At 32.7% G+C, this 17,448-nt stretch overlaps 1 protein-coding gene across 6 annotated transcripts in view; it reads left to right on the top strand.

Moving 5' to 3' along the window:
• Positions 1-17,448, top strand: part of LOC128999376 (trehalase-like) — a 46,663-nt gene that overhangs the window by 15,356 nt on the left and 13,859 nt on the right. For 3 of the 6 annotated variants that reach the window (XM_054425844.1, XM_054425850.1, XM_054425849.1), the window contains exons 2-4: positions 14,234-14,350; positions 15,002-15,098; positions 16,524-16,699. In XM_054425844.1, the coding sequence (XP_054281819.1) occupies positions 14,234-14,350; positions 15,002-15,098; positions 16,524-16,699 (390 nt within the window). Of the gene's footprint in view, positions 1-4,650; positions 4,768-5,556; positions 5,656-6,602; positions 6,758-14,233; positions 14,351-15,001; positions 15,099-16,523; positions 16,700-17,448 lie in introns of those variants that run through there. The other 3 variants (XM_054425845.1, XM_054425848.1, XM_054425847.1) reach the window with 3 other exon arrangements.

The raw sequence follows: 17,448 nt of genomic DNA, 5'->3' as shown, positions 1-17,448 counted from the left end.
GCTAACTTTTATGTTAGGCCACGGACACAGTTAGGCGTAGCTTTAAGCTTTACAGTATGATGAAATGAAATATGAACACAATGTAAAATAATCCAGCTGTCTATGCTTTAATTATTTTTCCGTCATACTGCAGCAAAAACAGCCGTTTTAAATGCATGGGTTGCGGGTCTAAAGTAACATTTTTACTCTCTAAAATCGTTTTTAGCCCGTAGGGTGTAAAAAATCAGCTGTTGTCAACTTACAGTAGGTAGTTGTAATTTTCGACTGTAAAAAATTGCATGTATCAAAAGTAGGTATCGATTGTTTAATTGATTGTATATTATTGTTCTTTTAGTATGTGTACACTAACACAATCGTAATAGACAAAACGGTTGAATCGCCTACCGAACAGCTGCTTGTTTCCATTAGAAAATCAAATAAACGGTACAGCAATCTGACACATACTTTATCCCATTAGCCTGTCAACAACCTTTATCATGGGTAAGCGATGAGAGTAACTAATCAATTATGATATTTAATAGGTAAAATCTCAAAAGTTTCATTGGCTTTTGAACCGTAATTTTTACAGGAATGGGGGGTTGCACTATTTTGTTCAGAATTTAAAGGGCTAAAACATACTAATTTTTTTATCAAAATCGTTTGGGACATAAAAAAAATCCGATCTTTCCTTGAGCTGGGGTCGTAAAAAGTCACTTTATGCCCTAGTGATGAAATATTACTATTATTGATATTGAATGATGGGGCAGACAAATGGTCCCAGGCACGTCATTAGGAAAAATGTAGGTATTTTTCTTAAATTACAATTCTAAGCCGCACATTAAAAAGCTTAAAAAATTTCGTTAGGCCTTTACAACTAATTTTTGAGTAACTTACAACGAGAGAATCTTTGATAATTACCCGATTTTGCAAGCCTTGCAGATTACAACATGAGATTCGTATGGTGTATGCCAGATCTTCGGTATTGGAACATTTTAAAATTAAGTTTGACCTGTTTAACCGTTGGCTCCAATAGTCAATGGTTTTACCAAAAGTTTTAAGTTTTTTTCTGACGTAAAAGATTTTTAAATTTAGATTTTTAAAATGCAAACTGTACCAACTGTGATCATCTTTCACCAATATCATCAGACATCAGTCAAGCATGAGGCTGACAAACAGGCGTTTTTGAGTACCGAATTTAGAGTTTAGAGCTACTTGAAGACGTGATGATGAATAAAACGCCTTCCTAACTAAGCCCGCATGGCCCAGGTCGCGAACAACTGATAAGCTAGATAACGCTAACTCTCAACTAGCTACTTGACAATAAAAACACCCTTGTTATCTAGCACACTTAGGGGCAATAAGAATATCTCACTACGTAATTAACAATTGACCCTAATCGGGACGGACAATTGAATATTTTTTATGTTTTTGTTGTTTGTGAAGTTTATTGTGACCGATGTACGAGTATGTTCTAAGCTTTAATTGTATTATTAATAATCAATAGTAACGCGCAAAGTTTCACAATGTTTCGGTATTCGACACCTGATTTGTATTGAAAAGGAAAGGACCCTAGAATACAACCAACTTAAATACACAGTCGTTTTAGGTTTCGTTATGTTATTCCATTAAAGTTGTAAATCAAGAAAATATCCAACAACATTGATCCAAGAACATTGGTCTCAAAGGCTTGGTTTAACTTAAATAGTTGACATGCAATTTGTACAGTGCTGTGAAATTCATTCGGTGTTGCAAGATTAATAAGCAAATAATTTTGAAAACTAATTACATAAAACCTATGGTTGTGTTCATGTATAACTTGTGAATGTCCTGAGCATGCGCACCTCACTAAATCTACCTAATAGAAAAAGAGGGCGTATTTTGCAAATGTTTAATTTTTTTTTAACCGTTATGCAATCAGTAAATATTTTTACTAAATGTATATCAGTTTTAAAGCAAATAATATTTTATCTGACAAATAATCTACTTACTAAAACTAAATACTAGTAAACATAAATTTCTTGAATGAGTCAGACTAACGTCAGAGTCATGAAGCAGGTGGTTTTATAGCTGTCGAATTTCGTGAGGAAAAATAAGTTTATCGGTGTGCAAATACGTCTTTGACTAGCAATAAAACTTAATCGATATCACGCTTCAAATGTATTACCTGTCCGCCAATGGCTATCGATATACAGTACTCTCGCGCAAATTCAATTTAGAATTTGATGTATCGGTATGTGAAAAGTTAGAAGTCGATTTCTTTAGGAGCAGTTGTTCTTTTAGATACCATTTTAGAAATGTGTATACATCGGACTTAACGGTCTCATTGATTTAGATGCTGATTCAAAATTTAGTATAGTCTACATTCAGGTCTTTGGTCATATTTTACACTCCCGAATCACATCTCCCACGGTAATAGGTGTTTTTAAGTGTTGAAAATGTGCAGGTAGTGTCTAAGTATTGACGACACATCTACCTAGATTAGGAAGAGTTTTAGGAAAGCAAAGAGGATGTTACAGTAATATTTCATGTTCACCGTAAAAATTACCTAGCATCGGACCGGGCGATTTATTTACTTCTCAACGCAATTAATTTTTCTTTTTTTTTATTCGGGTAAAAGAATACATCTTTTACAGCTCTTCTACATTTCTTTTCCAAAAACGCCATTTGTGTATCATCAAGGTGGTGAACGAAACATTTATCCGGATGTAAAATGATTCATCACATTACTCAACTACATTTATTTTAGAGTAAGTGCAAGTTAGACTAAATATAGGCGTAACATGGGGTGTGCCCAGTCGAAGGACATTATGAGTCATCTGTTCGTAGATATGACGATAACATCGAATCTCTGCACGCTCGATTTCTCCTTTCTTGGATTTTATCAGCAGGAAATGCGTGATCGCACTTCCATTTTCATGAACAGGGAAAATACAATCTCCAGTACACCAGCGTGTGTTGATTCTTGGGAAGTTTATATAGGGAACCTTTTATGTTTTAAATACTTGTGACAATACTAGACCCAGAACTAGAAACGTGAGATTTTAAGGGGTATTGAAATAATTTGAGAGTTTATTAAATCAAGAATTAATTAATGAAATAGTAACCATCCACACAAATTTTAACAGGTCTTCGGTCTTCAACAAAAATATACCATACAATGTATGGTTAATCCTAAATTTACATTGCATCTATTGTGTTTCATACTTTTATCCTTGAGATACATATGGAGTTTCTTTGTGAGTTTTATCTTGTTTGGAGAACAATGCTCAGAATTATCTCAAGGAATAAATATTTTATCCTTCTCAGATTGCACTTAAGTCTAAGTCAAGTGTGTAAATCCCTTCTTGGCCTACATACACGAAAACACTCGACAAGGATTTGCACATTTGACGGATTGCAATACTTGTTTGGATTAATATGTGTTCCATGAGAAAGGTAACGGTTAATAGATTAAAAAGCTGAGTCAAGTGAAACCAAATTTGTTGGAGGCTATCAATCAAGTCGTTGACGTGATTTAGAGGGCAATCAAAGTGGAAACATTTTAAAAATTTTCCGTACTAGTTTAACAGTTGTTTTGATTTACAGTGTTCTCTCTTTTGACAATAACTACCATCAACGCATTTGATAATGAATTTCAAATAATACAGAAAACTTATTTTGAAACACTGTAGGATAAGTGATGGGCAATAATAATTGGTGTTTTCAATACTTTGAAATTTGTTGCGAAAGTGCATTTTTTAAGAAGTGTTAAGCTTTTACTGTGGTTTCAGCACTCAGAATGCTTTGCCTATTTGCAAAATGTTCACAATAACAGCCGACATTTGCATTGAAATTTACTTGATTTTAAAGATCCATGTAAATAACTCAATATGAGGATAATAATACAAACCAAAACATCCATATTTGAAATTTCAAAATGGGTTGTAATTTATGTGTACATAGTTAGTAATTTGTTTATACCGTGTCTATAAAATGCGATAGTAATTGAGTATATTAAAAAGTTAGTATGTTAAACAACAAAAGTTTACAAATTTGTATTACAATTATGCATTTAAATATATACAAAATACGTCTCTAATGATTGTATGTCTTAGAAAAAGCAAAATTAAATATTCTGACATAGTCTTAAGAAATGTCACTGATTTTACCTGAGTACGTGCGTAAGTTATTAAAATAAATGCAAATATTGTCGGTTTGTTTCGCTTGAAAGTGACTCGAATGCTAACGATTTCTTCGTGTAATCAGTTCTGTATTGTTAACATTCGCAGAAGGATCAAACTCTCTTACTTCAGAATAGGCTCGTTAGTGAGGTACTAGAATTATTGCAAACTCAGTCGAAACATTGGTTTACTGTGACTTAATTCTGTATCTTTAAGTCAATCTTTAATATTTGTTATACTTATGCAATTTGACGTGAAATTGTAAAGGTAATTTATGAGTATAACTATAAACATAAACATACGATTTTACACCTGCGTTAATGCCAAAACAAAATAAACAGCATCATACGCAGGTTAACAAGTTCACGAGGTGGCTTATCAGTCATTGTCATTAACTGATAAGCTAATCAACACTGATAAGCGACTTATCAGTTGACATTGAGTCAGAAAGCTATGTCAGTGGAGATGGGTTATAAAGTGGTGTCAATTCTGCCGTGCAGGCCAGGTAATTGTGGCGGTTAGGTTAGGTTAGGTCGGTGCATAGGGATATACAGTACTGAGATCTTACCTGATCAAGAGGGGCTCACTCGTTGTTTTGTGTTTGAATATAGTTTTAAATTTCAGTAGGGTAAGTTTTATACAATGCAGATGTTTTCATAACTTGTATTCGAGTTTCTCTTTGATCGGAGGTTGAAGTCTATACAGTTAAGTTAGGATATACCATTGGTTAATCAAGTTACTGGATTTTACCAAACCATTTCTTATATATTTTTTTTGTAATTATACTATGTGTTATTTGTCCAAACGCATTATTTTTTTAAATTTATTTTGTAGCTACAGTATAAAATGTATCCGATTGCGTTGAGATATAAACGGTTTATTCAACTATTCAATATGAAACCTCAACAAATCTCGCTTCATAGCTTTGTCTCAATTTTATTTTGGACAATATTTTAAAACAGATCAAGATATTCAACACAGTTAAAAGTAATAATTAAACTACATAGATTTATTTACAAACAAATCTCACACAATTTTTCTATAAAACCAAACATTGATTTTAAATTATAGACTTTATTTCACTATACAGTACTATTGGGTTTCTCCAATCTATTGTGTAGATTATTTCAAACCTCAAAGATCTCAAGGTATTTTTATCTAAATTTTTAAACCAATCTTTTTTAAACTAAAACTAAGTTTAAAATTTGACCGATTTCTGACTATTCTAGGACGTTTCGCCTGATTAACCCCTTACATCCGCGTGGTTTTATATAATAATTACACCACGTTTGACCTTGAAGGAAACGCCAATAATGAGAATTTCCTAGACCGGTTGACCAGATGATTTCGTCACAATCAGTCGAAGGTAATCAGTTGTTAGTAAATCAGTTGTGGCTCAGTTGTTCGGCGTCGGTGGCCCAATAGATATCGTATCGTCCTCAGTCTATTGTCTTTGTAATCTGCTTAAGTGGGTTAATTATATATCATGTGTAGGCGTCCAACCATAAATATACAGGTAAACTTCTAGGAGATCGCGTTAACATTTCATTGTTGGTTTTAAACATAGCTTATTTAACTCTGAATAAATATAAGGGGTGGATTTTGTATATGGGTAATGCATAGTACAATTTGAGAACAATCCGTTGTATTTTACTTGAAATATTTGGAAAATTTGTTATCTTTATTCTCTGTAAGGCATTTGACCAGTTTGAAACACTTAAGTAATTGTTAAAGATGTAGTTTTTTAGATTTAAATATCACCATTTTTGTAAATCGTGTTTATACCACTCATTTTGGTTTATCTTTGGAATTTTTGCGAATCAAACTAATTTTCACTTACAATTGCGTTGTTTTAAAAGTAAAGCTATGTTTTTAATTAATTGACACTAAGGTCTTAGGATGTTTCTTAGATTTCTATTCGTGTATGTCAGTTAGTTAAAAATGTTGGAACCCATGTGTGGAGAATTTTAATTTAAAATTGTAATGGATTATTTCGGGTAGATAGTTTTAGATCGTTCCAATGAGTAATATTGTAGTCAAAAATGTTGAATGGAAAAAATTAATTTGGCCATTTTGTGGTGTTGATGTTCAAAGTAGTGTGTCTGTTATTGTAGCATTCCTTTTTATTTTTATTTTATACGATTACGAGAAACGACAATCCTAAATAGTTGCAGACCTGCGTTAAAGTTCATGTATTGACATAATAAGAGAGGTATTGTGAATTAATTTATAAATCCATTGCTGAGTAAAATAGTAAAAAAAAAAAACTGAAATTAGAAAATGTGTTGGTCTATTTGAGACCGAAATTATTATACTTTTATTATTAACATTTTTCAATAAAATCCCATTTCGTTGACAAGTGACACCAAAGTGATTTAAGGTTAGGTCTATCTGTGCATACATTACTGATAGTTGGCGACCGCGCCACCAGGTGACATATATATAGTTCCTCTGTTCGCCCAGAGGTAGCACTGGTGTCGTTGGTGCCGCTCTCGCTCTACTATGGTGTCGGTGATGGTGTCCTATGGTGTCGCGGTATTTCTATTGGTGATCTACGAAGTGTCAGCGCTCACCCTTCTTCCCAAGAGTTTAAGGAGTCTTCCCCCCACTTGTGAAAGGTTTGTAGCGGTCGGCAGATTTTTTTTTTCAGTTTTGGTATATTTTTGTGGTGGAAACGCTTGGGAAATTTGTGCCTGGTTGGGTTTTCTTATTTAAATGATTTTGTTATCACGTAGTGTTGTTATTTGAAGATTGTTTTACTCCTGCAATTAAATATATGTATATATAAATTTAAAAAGCGAATACATTTTTCAGAGTGCGCATTTTTTATCTCTTCTGGGTTTTTTTAGCAAATTATTTGTATGGAACTGCAGTTAACATGATGATATCATCGAGTTTACAGATATGTTCTAACTTTTTGGATTATTGTAAGCGAAAGATATTGTGCCATCGTGTGGGTACTGTATGCACTTTAGACTTAGAATGGTGGAGGAATATTAATCAGTGTTTTTATCACAGTACATATTTCCTAGCAGATGTGCTTTGAGCTTTTTAGGGAGGATCTCGTTACTAAAAAATGTACATTACTTGATAGAGTTTAATCAACTTTTGGCACATTTAATTGAATGTTTATTCAGGGGGAATAAAATTATGTTCTAGATGTATTTCTGGCCCAATCATTAAGACGTCATACTTTTTGCCTACACTTTGTACGTAGAATGCATAATTTTAGGAGATTACCCTAATATTTTGGTACAGCTATGACTGTTATAGTGTGTGTGAGTCACCGAGAGACGATAAAATATTTTTTTATGATTTTTCCGCATATAGGCATATATATACATTTTATGTATAACAATTTAGGATTGTAATAATTCCATACTTAGTATTTGACAATAGAGACTAAAACGAACCCTATAGTTTTTTTTATAAACATCTATATTATTAAATGAATTTGTTGGATTTTTTTATTCGGCAAATCGACCTTAAATATTGATTTTCGTAGGCATATTGGGTATCAATTTAAAGCTCTTATCCTCTAGCTAGATGTGCCTTTTGAGGGTTTGGTTGATATCCCGTGAAAGCCCTTCGTCTAAAGGCTCTTAAAATTTCATAGTTTGTGCTGAATCCTGTTGTCAATCATCTGAACTTTTCAAAGTTACATTTGTTTACATAAAAACATATGGCCATGATACAATTTAGTTTACACCCATACGAAAATTGGGTAATCGTTACATTTGGTAATGTTTTAATGAATTCAAGTAAAATATTGTAATGTTATTTAAACAAAATGTAAAGAAGAAAATGTAGGTTTTGTGTGTTGATAGGACTTTGTGTTTTCAAATAAGTTCGTTTCACTTTTTTATGCACGAGTTTGTATTGGAAACACTAATTACAAAGTTATGTTCAGGGTTTGCTTGGCAAATTACAAGTCATTGATAAGTTATTGATTATCACGTAAAAAATAGATAACTTTCAACTGATCTCAGATCAATAGAAAATTGTAAGTTAATTAAAATATATCACGGATTTTGAAATCACGAAGTGACGCTGGCTGCTAGTTCTAATTATTTGAAACATATAATGTTTTAAAAAAGTTATATCACAGTAGCTATACAATAATTATGTATATTGTATCGTATACTCTACTACACGATTACGCAAAAATTAGTATACAGGATTGCACCAATCAATTGATTAAAATATAAATCATACGATTTGACAATAATGAAATCATTCTTTATATGCAACTAACTAAAACAGCTAGCATTCACAAATGAAATAAAATATTGTTATTTACTGTTGAAAAAATGTATTGAAATTATTTGTATTTAAATTACATTAAACAATACATTCAAACAGCTTTTCAACACATTTTAATTACGATTTTTACTTTACGATCACTATTATATCTACACATTTTCACACGTCGATGCACAGTGTTTTATGTTATTGCTAAACACGTGAAATGTGAAAATGAATATTCATATATGTTTATTGGGAAACGTGAGATATTCCCAATTTCAGCCCAATCCGACCAGTAGTTAATGTGTGATTGAGCCTCAAACAAACACATTGATATCCAGCCTTATAAAATTAATATGATTAGTATGATAAGGTAGTATGATTAACTCCGTCGTCTGCTCCAAAGGGCTCCAAGACAGCTAAAACATCGCTTTGGATGCGAGTAGGTTTAAACGTGTTGAGTAAATCTTATGAGCACATTGAAATTATAAATAGATATGGCAAGATTATGAAATAGTTTTATTGGACGATTAAATGAAATCCGTATCCTAATTGTTATACTCGTTAAAGCCATTGTTTTCATTGTAGTCTAAGTCAAGGGCAAGCTAAATTATACCAGGCAAATTATTGTATGGACGTTTTGTCATTGCAGCACGTTTTTATCTGAAATTTAAAATACCCTCAATTGACTTCCATAATGAAATTCCACACATTTGCATATTGAAATTTACCTGTTTAAAAGATTCAGCCGTTTTGAGTCAAGTCAAATCAAAACCCTTTATTGCATAAAATATGGAAATACGTGCAGTGCAATGGTCAAAATAAAATATGTCATACAAAGCAAACCATGCAAAAATACAAAGTACAAAACCATGCTTTCTACTCTTACTCTCTTTGACTCTCTTTGATTCTGTCTCTTCAACGTTAGATCACACTCACAAAATTATAATAAACAGCTCTGTTTTAGAGCAAGGTATTCTAGGTTTGATTAACAAACTGACATGTGTCATGACTGCTCCTTAGATCAATTTCGACATAAATTATGCAATTTAATGGGTATATAGATGAATATCACCTGACAAGCTACAAACAAGACTTTTCGCTCTACTCTAATGCCCTGAACCAGTTGGCCATTTTCAACGTTTAATTTTAGACATAATATACGTATCTTGCACGTTTAATTTATTTTCTCCACGTGTTATGACTTATGTAATTAAACTCTTAACTGATTGATTTATCGTTGCATCTCACATCTCGCGAGATATCCTATATGCAGGTGTGCTGCGCTCAGTTGGGGAAGGCTGTGTGTTGGAACCACATTGACACTTTGTTGTGCAGGCCTCTACACGTTATTCAGTGCAATCGAGCATGGCTTTTGCCAAGACTTCGAAAATGTCTCCAACCAAGAATTTGTCTTCTTCAAGAAAGTTCTACCACTGGCCCCCAGTGATCGGGATTAGAGAAAGTTCATCAAGGGAAGACCTGAGTTCTCAGATCCTCACTTCAGTAGGAAGCATTTTGGACGAGCATTCACATGTGGTCCGAGACGAGCTGTTCAAATTGAAAGAAGTGACGAGGGAGTTGAAGAATTCAGTACATTTTCTACGAGAAGAGAACATGGAATTGAGAAAGCAATGCAAATTTCTTCTTGACGAATTAGTGCATCTGAGTAAAGACGTTTTGATGTTGAAAACATCAGGTAAATTTGAACCTGGATTCAAAGACGATTTGAGAATACTTGAAACTTCTTGTGACGCCAAGAAAAGTTTAGAAACAGATTTTGAAAACGCGAAAACCCGACCCAAGTCCAAGTTCACAACTCGATCTGCCAAGACAGACTGGTTCTGGACAGCTACGAAAGAAAAGATAACCTCAGCTGTTTCTCCCTCTTTGGTGGATCCAGGAAAGTTTGTTTCGAAGCATAGAAAAATCAAGATGCAAAGAAAAATCAAGGAGAAGATGGTACCTTTTGGTTGGACAAACAAATGTAGAACTTACTGTGATAATAGTGCGGAAGCGGAAGAAGTCAGCTTTAGCACCTGGGAAGACTTGGCTAGTGTAGTAGAAGACAAAGAAGAAAATCTCAAATAGTTGTTTTAAGGACTGAAAAGTGTTAGGTTTGATCAATTTTTGAACGTTTGAAGCGCTTAGTTATTTTTTTTTGTTTTTTTTCTATGGGTTTGTTGACGATATACATTATTTCTAAAATACAGGATAGCGTATCTGATCACCTTAATAACGTCTTAGCTACAAACCCAACGGATTTAAAACATTATTAAATGTTTTTTTTTTTTTTAATTATACCAATTAAATAAGTGCGCTAATCATTTTAATTTTTGCTGAGCATTTGGAACAGGAGATAACAAGGATTTATAATTTAAAATTATTATTAGCGTCTTTGAGTCTAACAAACATAACATAACAACAATTTAGTACCTACGACATTAAAAATTCACGTGTACGAGGAACGCTAAAGGATTAATTAGGAAAGATTTTATGCTTAAAATGTAACTCATACTCATATTTTATGTTTACGTATTTTTAAGCGATAGTTTGTACTGTATTGTTTTCGCTGGGGATAATCGACTGTAGTAGTTTTTTTAGCAATATTTAGTGTGGTTTTAATTAAAATACCAAAAGGTTTATGCTTACCGAAAAACTGAATAAACTTATTTATTAATACCCAGGTTACTCTTAAAAAGCAGATTAATTAGTGTAGAGTTGTTGTTACCAACTTAACGATGCATTTTGTTGTGCATACACGGTTAGTTTTGAACAATCTGTTTGAAAGATAATATTCATTTGTTAAATAATCAAAGAAACGTCATGTTTTCCTTGTTGGTAACTTGCTTGCCATCGCGGTAGTTCTAGTTCATTGCTAGAAATCATTTAAGATTTTCAGTCTCCCATTCGAACATTATTACAACCTCTTCTCTTGTATTAAATAAATAAAGTGAAAAATGTTTATACGTCATTGGCCCTTCTTCATCCTTGAATTCCTTGGGTTCTTTTCTTGGCCCTTTGACGTGCATTTTTAAACACGTAATAGCTTATCGATTTACTACGTTCTTAGGCCTTTAGTTTTCTTTGGTAAGCATTTTTCATCCGAACATAGTCATTTCAGCACCATCATTCATAGGAATTTTAGATTAATAGAACACTTTATTACTGCAAGGAGTATTTTAGCCGTGCGGTTTATATATATGCCACAATTATCACTACCTCGTTGATGGTTATGTTTCAGATAAAAGAAAGAAACTAACGTTCTTTCAAACGCGCAAAGTTATAATTAATCTATGGAAAGAGCGTAAATATTACGATTTGGTAACGGTCTTTACAAAATCGTTTATCAATTATCATTAACTTCATAACAATAAATTGTACAAGTTTACATAGAGAATGTATTGGCCAGTGCTAGTGCTCAAGAGAAAGTACGACAGTTCAACAATTAACGAAAATGTTTCCGGTAATGTGGAAGTGCGTAACGCAAACTGGTTGTTACTTAGTAAAAACTTCTGTAGCAGCTTTCTTTGTTATAACAGGTTCGCTCTACTAACTTGTACCTTTGACTATGCTTGTACTTACGTTCATCTGAACTTCAATCAACGACTTGGTGTTATATGCACTCTTTTGCAGCTCATTTGTATATAATCTGTATTTAACTGACCATCATTATCGTTATTTTATAAACCTCTATTTCAAGAATGTATTTAGGGTACCTACTATTTATATATGTTTATTTATATATGTATGTTTATTAAGAAATCTTTATGAATGCAGACCACTAGTTGTTTCTTTAGTAAATGAACAACCTGTAATGTACACGTTCCTTTATATTTCAGCGTGTAGCGTTTGAAAACCCATGGCAACTATACCTGCTGTGCAAATATAACTGTACTATTTATTCTATTTAAATACGAAGAATAAAATGTGTGAGGGTTACATTTAACCTACCTGTCAAGTAAAAACTATCATATTCAAATGGCCGTGTTTACTTAGATAATAGTTCTCATAACAATGGTTCTAAATTCACTTTCTAACCTCACATATTTTTTGTAATAACGTGAAAATGTTTACCAGAAAACCGTTAAAAAAATAAATAACCCAGTCACATAACTTTAATTCTCTTCTTTTTGACTTGGGTACGTTTAACCAAAAGTCAACAATGTGTTGTTTTCAAAAATGTATTTCCAAAGCAGACAGCCAAAATGTTTGATTGCAACACATAACATAGGAAACAAGCTTTACTGGTATGGACTAATGAGAAATATATTGGTAAAGTAATTTTAAATAAGGTGTCAATATAAAGTTTTCAAGATATATTAGGCCTTAAAAGTCAATTTTTCTTGTTCAGAGTAGAATGAAAATTTTACAGGTTAAACGTGGTTTGACATACATTTGCGATGAAGGAGATAAAACTTGTTAATATAATAACGGATATGTTACAAAAAAGAAAAATATTTTCCAACATGCTGCTGCTGTGTTTTTATAGAGACATTGGCCTTTACAGCGCGAGTACGACCTTTACTCTGGTTATCTTGGAAAATAAAAGTTGTAGATATGGAAACTTACTTCACTCTGTAATTTGGTGTCTCTTTGTAATATTTGGAGTCATTTTACGATCAATTCACCAGTCGCAGAATCTTGCTATTTTGGATCTGCACAGTTAAAAATTGAGCAAAATACGGGATCTTTGCCACATGCACCAATAGCAAACAGTCTGTACTGATGTAATTAACTTTCGCCTCTAAAGGGTCAAGCAGAAATATATCTACATTTTAACAGTAGTAAATGTTATATTTTTTTACTGTAACAGGTACAAATCAATTAAACCTTTGGTCTAACCCTGTGTTGTATTACTAATACTTTCCTATACTTCATACTTCATTTAATAGGGATTAAATGAAGTTATATAGTCATTAAATAACTCAATGACATTAATTGTATTTTCTAGTCGCCCAAACCACTGTAATTTACCAATAGTACTAAACATTAAGCAGATACAACAAAACATATGCTACGTAGATTCTAGAATACATCTTCCATTCATCAGCCACACACACATTTCTCAAAGTGTTTTTTTAATCAAACTTGGCTTATACAGGTGTTTAATAACGCACAACCCAAATTGAAAGTACTGTGAGACACATTTTAATGACAAAACTATGTTATATTTTGGTATTCCTGTATTCTTAACTTCATTGCCCATCAGTATATATGTGTTGTTACATAGTTCTCTATGAGGATTAGTGTTATTGGGGATTTATTATAAATTAGATACAACATGGTCACACAGTCATTAAAATGTGTCTTTTTCCTGCAAATGTGAATCTAATAGGTTTCTTGAGTTTAACAAAATATTAAATAACATATTAGCGGTCAACTTGTTGAATTTTTATTTGATGTTGTATTTTATTACTTTTAAACTTCAATGCTAATTTGGAAATAATTTATGTAATGTTGTGAATAGTTGGTAATATTTGATCATAAAAGATTTAATAGCTGTTTGAGGGCTGGAAAATGTGCCCAACTAATTGTCCTTTTTCATTTGGCTTTCAATAAAGGGTCCTGGGTTTTCTAGCTAAAGAAACCGATCATGTTAAGGATTATGTAGAGTAAATTATGATATGATAATGTTTTTATCTTATCACAATGTAGCCAAACAAAATTATTTGTGTTTCTCAGTGTACAACATTTTGGAAAAACCTTTTTTAACAAATATTTTACCTATAACTTATCAAACTTACAAAACATATTAAAATTTTTCAGATGCTACCTGATTATGGTTCTAAGATAATTTCCTGGTGTTTAAATTTGTTTTTAATTATTTGTATTTGTTCTGTTTTCAGCAATATCTACTGCCAGGGTGTGCTGCTTCACGATGTTCAGATGGCTAGGCTATACACAGACTCCAAAACTTTTGTTGACATGAAGTTAAAGTACTCAGAAGACGAAGTTGTATCTAAGTAAGTTGTTACTGTTTTGCCAATTGTTTTGTACTTATTTTGTTATTACATTCATTTAATTTTATGTTCTTTTAGAACTTATAGTTGCTTACATATCTCTGATAGCCTATATATTTATTGTTAAGGTAAACATTAGTTAGACAAAGTTGTAACCAACAGACGAGACAAATCCAACCAAAGAATTGATGAAACACACAAATCCTTTTTTTGTCTTCAGTATCCTTTCATATTACCACGGGGAGAAGGTTATGATTTCAAACTTTTTCTAATCCCAATACAACTCCAACAATAGTATGCCGATCAAGAATCTGTAGAGAGATTTTTATGTATTTCCCAATAGGTAGAAAAAGAAAACTATCGATTCTCTGAAGTGTTGTCAGATTATTCAGAAGTTTTATTGATGAATACGCTGAATTTAAAATCTTACTGCTGAACTATTTATTTCAACCAATTAATGCTCAAGTTTAAAGTGTATTCATTTGCGAGGTGATGTTGTTTAGCTATTTAGATGAAGGTACTATACTTGTTTCTTGCCACTTACTTAAAATTTTTTTTTATTGGCAAGTTTACTGATGTTTCTGATTTTAACTAATTTTTTGTCTACTGTGATATGGTAAACAGATACAGATTGCTGACGAGCTGTTGTTGTAGGTATGAAGCCCTCAGAAGGCAGTATGGAGGTACGCCACCGACAGACAAATTACAAGAGTTTGTTGATAGTAATTTTGAACAAGGAGACGAGTTAGAAGTGAGTTGAAAACTTTATCTACAAGCAGTGTGATTGCTTAGATATAATTTTTAAACTTAGTATACAGTAACATGTATCATTAGCTTGCCCCGGTTGCCCCCGCCCCTTCGGACGGCCCTGGTTCCGGGTTCAAATCCCGCCAAATCACCAATGGATTTTATCTAAGTGATAATGGCCCAACCCCTAGGTCTAGCCTGAAGTAATGTGAAAATCAAAACAATCCCAGGCTCGGCCAGTTTGGTTTGTGTGTGAAAACCAACAAGATTTTTTTTATGAAATGAGAGGCAATGATTGGTTTTATATTTTCACTAACTGAAGCAATGATTGGTTTTATATTTTCACTAACTGAAGCAATGATTGATTTTATATTTTTACTAACTGTTCTATGCATCCTAGCAGGAAGTGAATCATTCTAAAGATATGACAATCTGCTGGAAACAAATATTGAAACATAGATCTTACTGTTGTCAGGGTCGCGGTTCGCATGATTCGCTCTATGAGCTTGAGAGATATTGTTTTCCCTGCAGGAGGATAAAAAAGTCTGAGGACGGTTAAATATTTTGAAAAATAACAAGGGTAGAGCAAAGTTAAACCATTAACATATTATTCAATGAAACTCTACCTCCTCAGGGGGTCGGCCCACTAGAAGTTAAAAAATACCTTTAATGAAAGCATAGGTTGACATGTTCATAAAATAAAAGGTCTTTATTAGTAGAATACAATACAGTTAGAAATCCGAACTCAAACGGACAACCAATCCAAAAATGGCAGTGGGCTGACATTTTTTTTGAATTTTGTGTTGGGAACAGCCTGCTAGAAGCCAGAAGAAATTCTTTAAAGTAAGTATAGGTTGATATGCTCATCAAACTAAAGGTCTTTATGAGAAGAATACAATACCGCAAACTCAAAAGGAGAACTGGGACGAAAATGGCAACCATTCAAGGATATCTTGAATTTTAAAATTTTGCTAATAACAATAATGTGGTAGTACCTATGCTTAAATTTAATTTTTTCTTCTGTCTCCTAGCTGGTCATTCCCCTGAGGAATTGTATAACACTGAATGATGTCTAAATTATTTTTATATTCCTACCTTGCTGCAAATTCTGTTGCTCTATTATTATTTTTCAAAATATTTAACTGTCTGATACTATTTTGCCACCCAGTAAAACCTGAGATATTTGTTGTCTCCTGCATTCTCTGAACAATTATAACTGGGCAATTGTATGCAAATGTGTTAATTGATTTGGGCAGCACACTTTTTTAAGTTTATTTTTAGTGATAGTGAACATGCATGCTTTGATTTAGTTTTCAAGTAGAAGGGTTCTAGTTTCTATTACTACAAGTCCAGTCTGTCTTATGAGTAACCAATGTACTCAAGTATCCAAGTTTGTTCATAAGTCAAACATTTCATTGTTATGTTACAGGAGTGGAAACCAACTGACTACACAACCAAGCCGTCGCTGGTCGACCGCGTGGACGATCCTCTGTTCAAACAGTGGGTTGAAGATCTCAACAATGTCTTCTTCACTCTGAGTCGGAAAGTCAAACCCGACGTTAAGATTAATCAGGGTCTTTACTCTCTACTTTATGTTCCTAATGGGTGAGTTGTCACAGGTACAGCACATTTGATAAACGTACAAGTTTCACAGAACAGTGAATAATCAATTTGTTATGTGAAATTAGTGCATAGGTTAATCATTAAGTGCAAATTACATTATTTTATATATTAGATAATTGGAGATTAAAAACGTTAGCACTCTTGATGGCTTGGCACATTGATAAAATTATAGCTAAAAGAATAATATAACTCTGCATTTTCATACAATACATAGTAGGCTTCTTTTGTCAACTATTCGCCATCTCAGAGCTTAGTTATTATCTACATATCAGGAGAATCATGCAATTGTGGGCTTGTACATTATTATTTACCAGCCTTTCCTTGTGCTATCTCAAAATTGTTGTCCTGGCATTATTTACCACTGTTTTTTTCTCTAGATACACAAGATAGTTTTCCTGTTCGGAAACAAATAGTTAACTAGTTGTTAATAATGATGAATGGTGAGCAAAAATAGTTTTCCTTCATGCATTAAAGTCTGAAATACCAATACAATGATGACTTCATATATTATAATACTAAATAGCCAAATTAAAGGTATAAATTAGCTGCAAGTAAAAAGTATCTGTAAAATGTGTAAGTAACTTTATTGTAATCTGATGTCACTGTCTTTTCAACTAAACCAAAATAAATACAACATTTAAGTTAAGAAAAATTATGAAAGACTCTACCTGAAATTACTGTAGTAATGTATACCAATTTCTCACATAGAGTTTGTCACTCTGAACAAAAAT

Source organism: Macrosteles quadrilineatus, unplaced genomic scaffold (genome assembly GCF_028750875.1).
Source record: "Macrosteles quadrilineatus isolate MER2022 unplaced genomic scaffold, UCM_ALF_1.0 Scaffold_8__2_contigs__length_117827958, whole genome shotgun sequence".
NCBI classification, from domain to species: domain Eukaryota; kingdom Metazoa; phylum Arthropoda; class Insecta; order Hemiptera; family Cicadellidae; genus Macrosteles; species Macrosteles quadrilineatus.
Note: the sequence above shows the minus strand (reverse complement) of the source record. Positions and strands in the feature narration are given on the sequence as shown.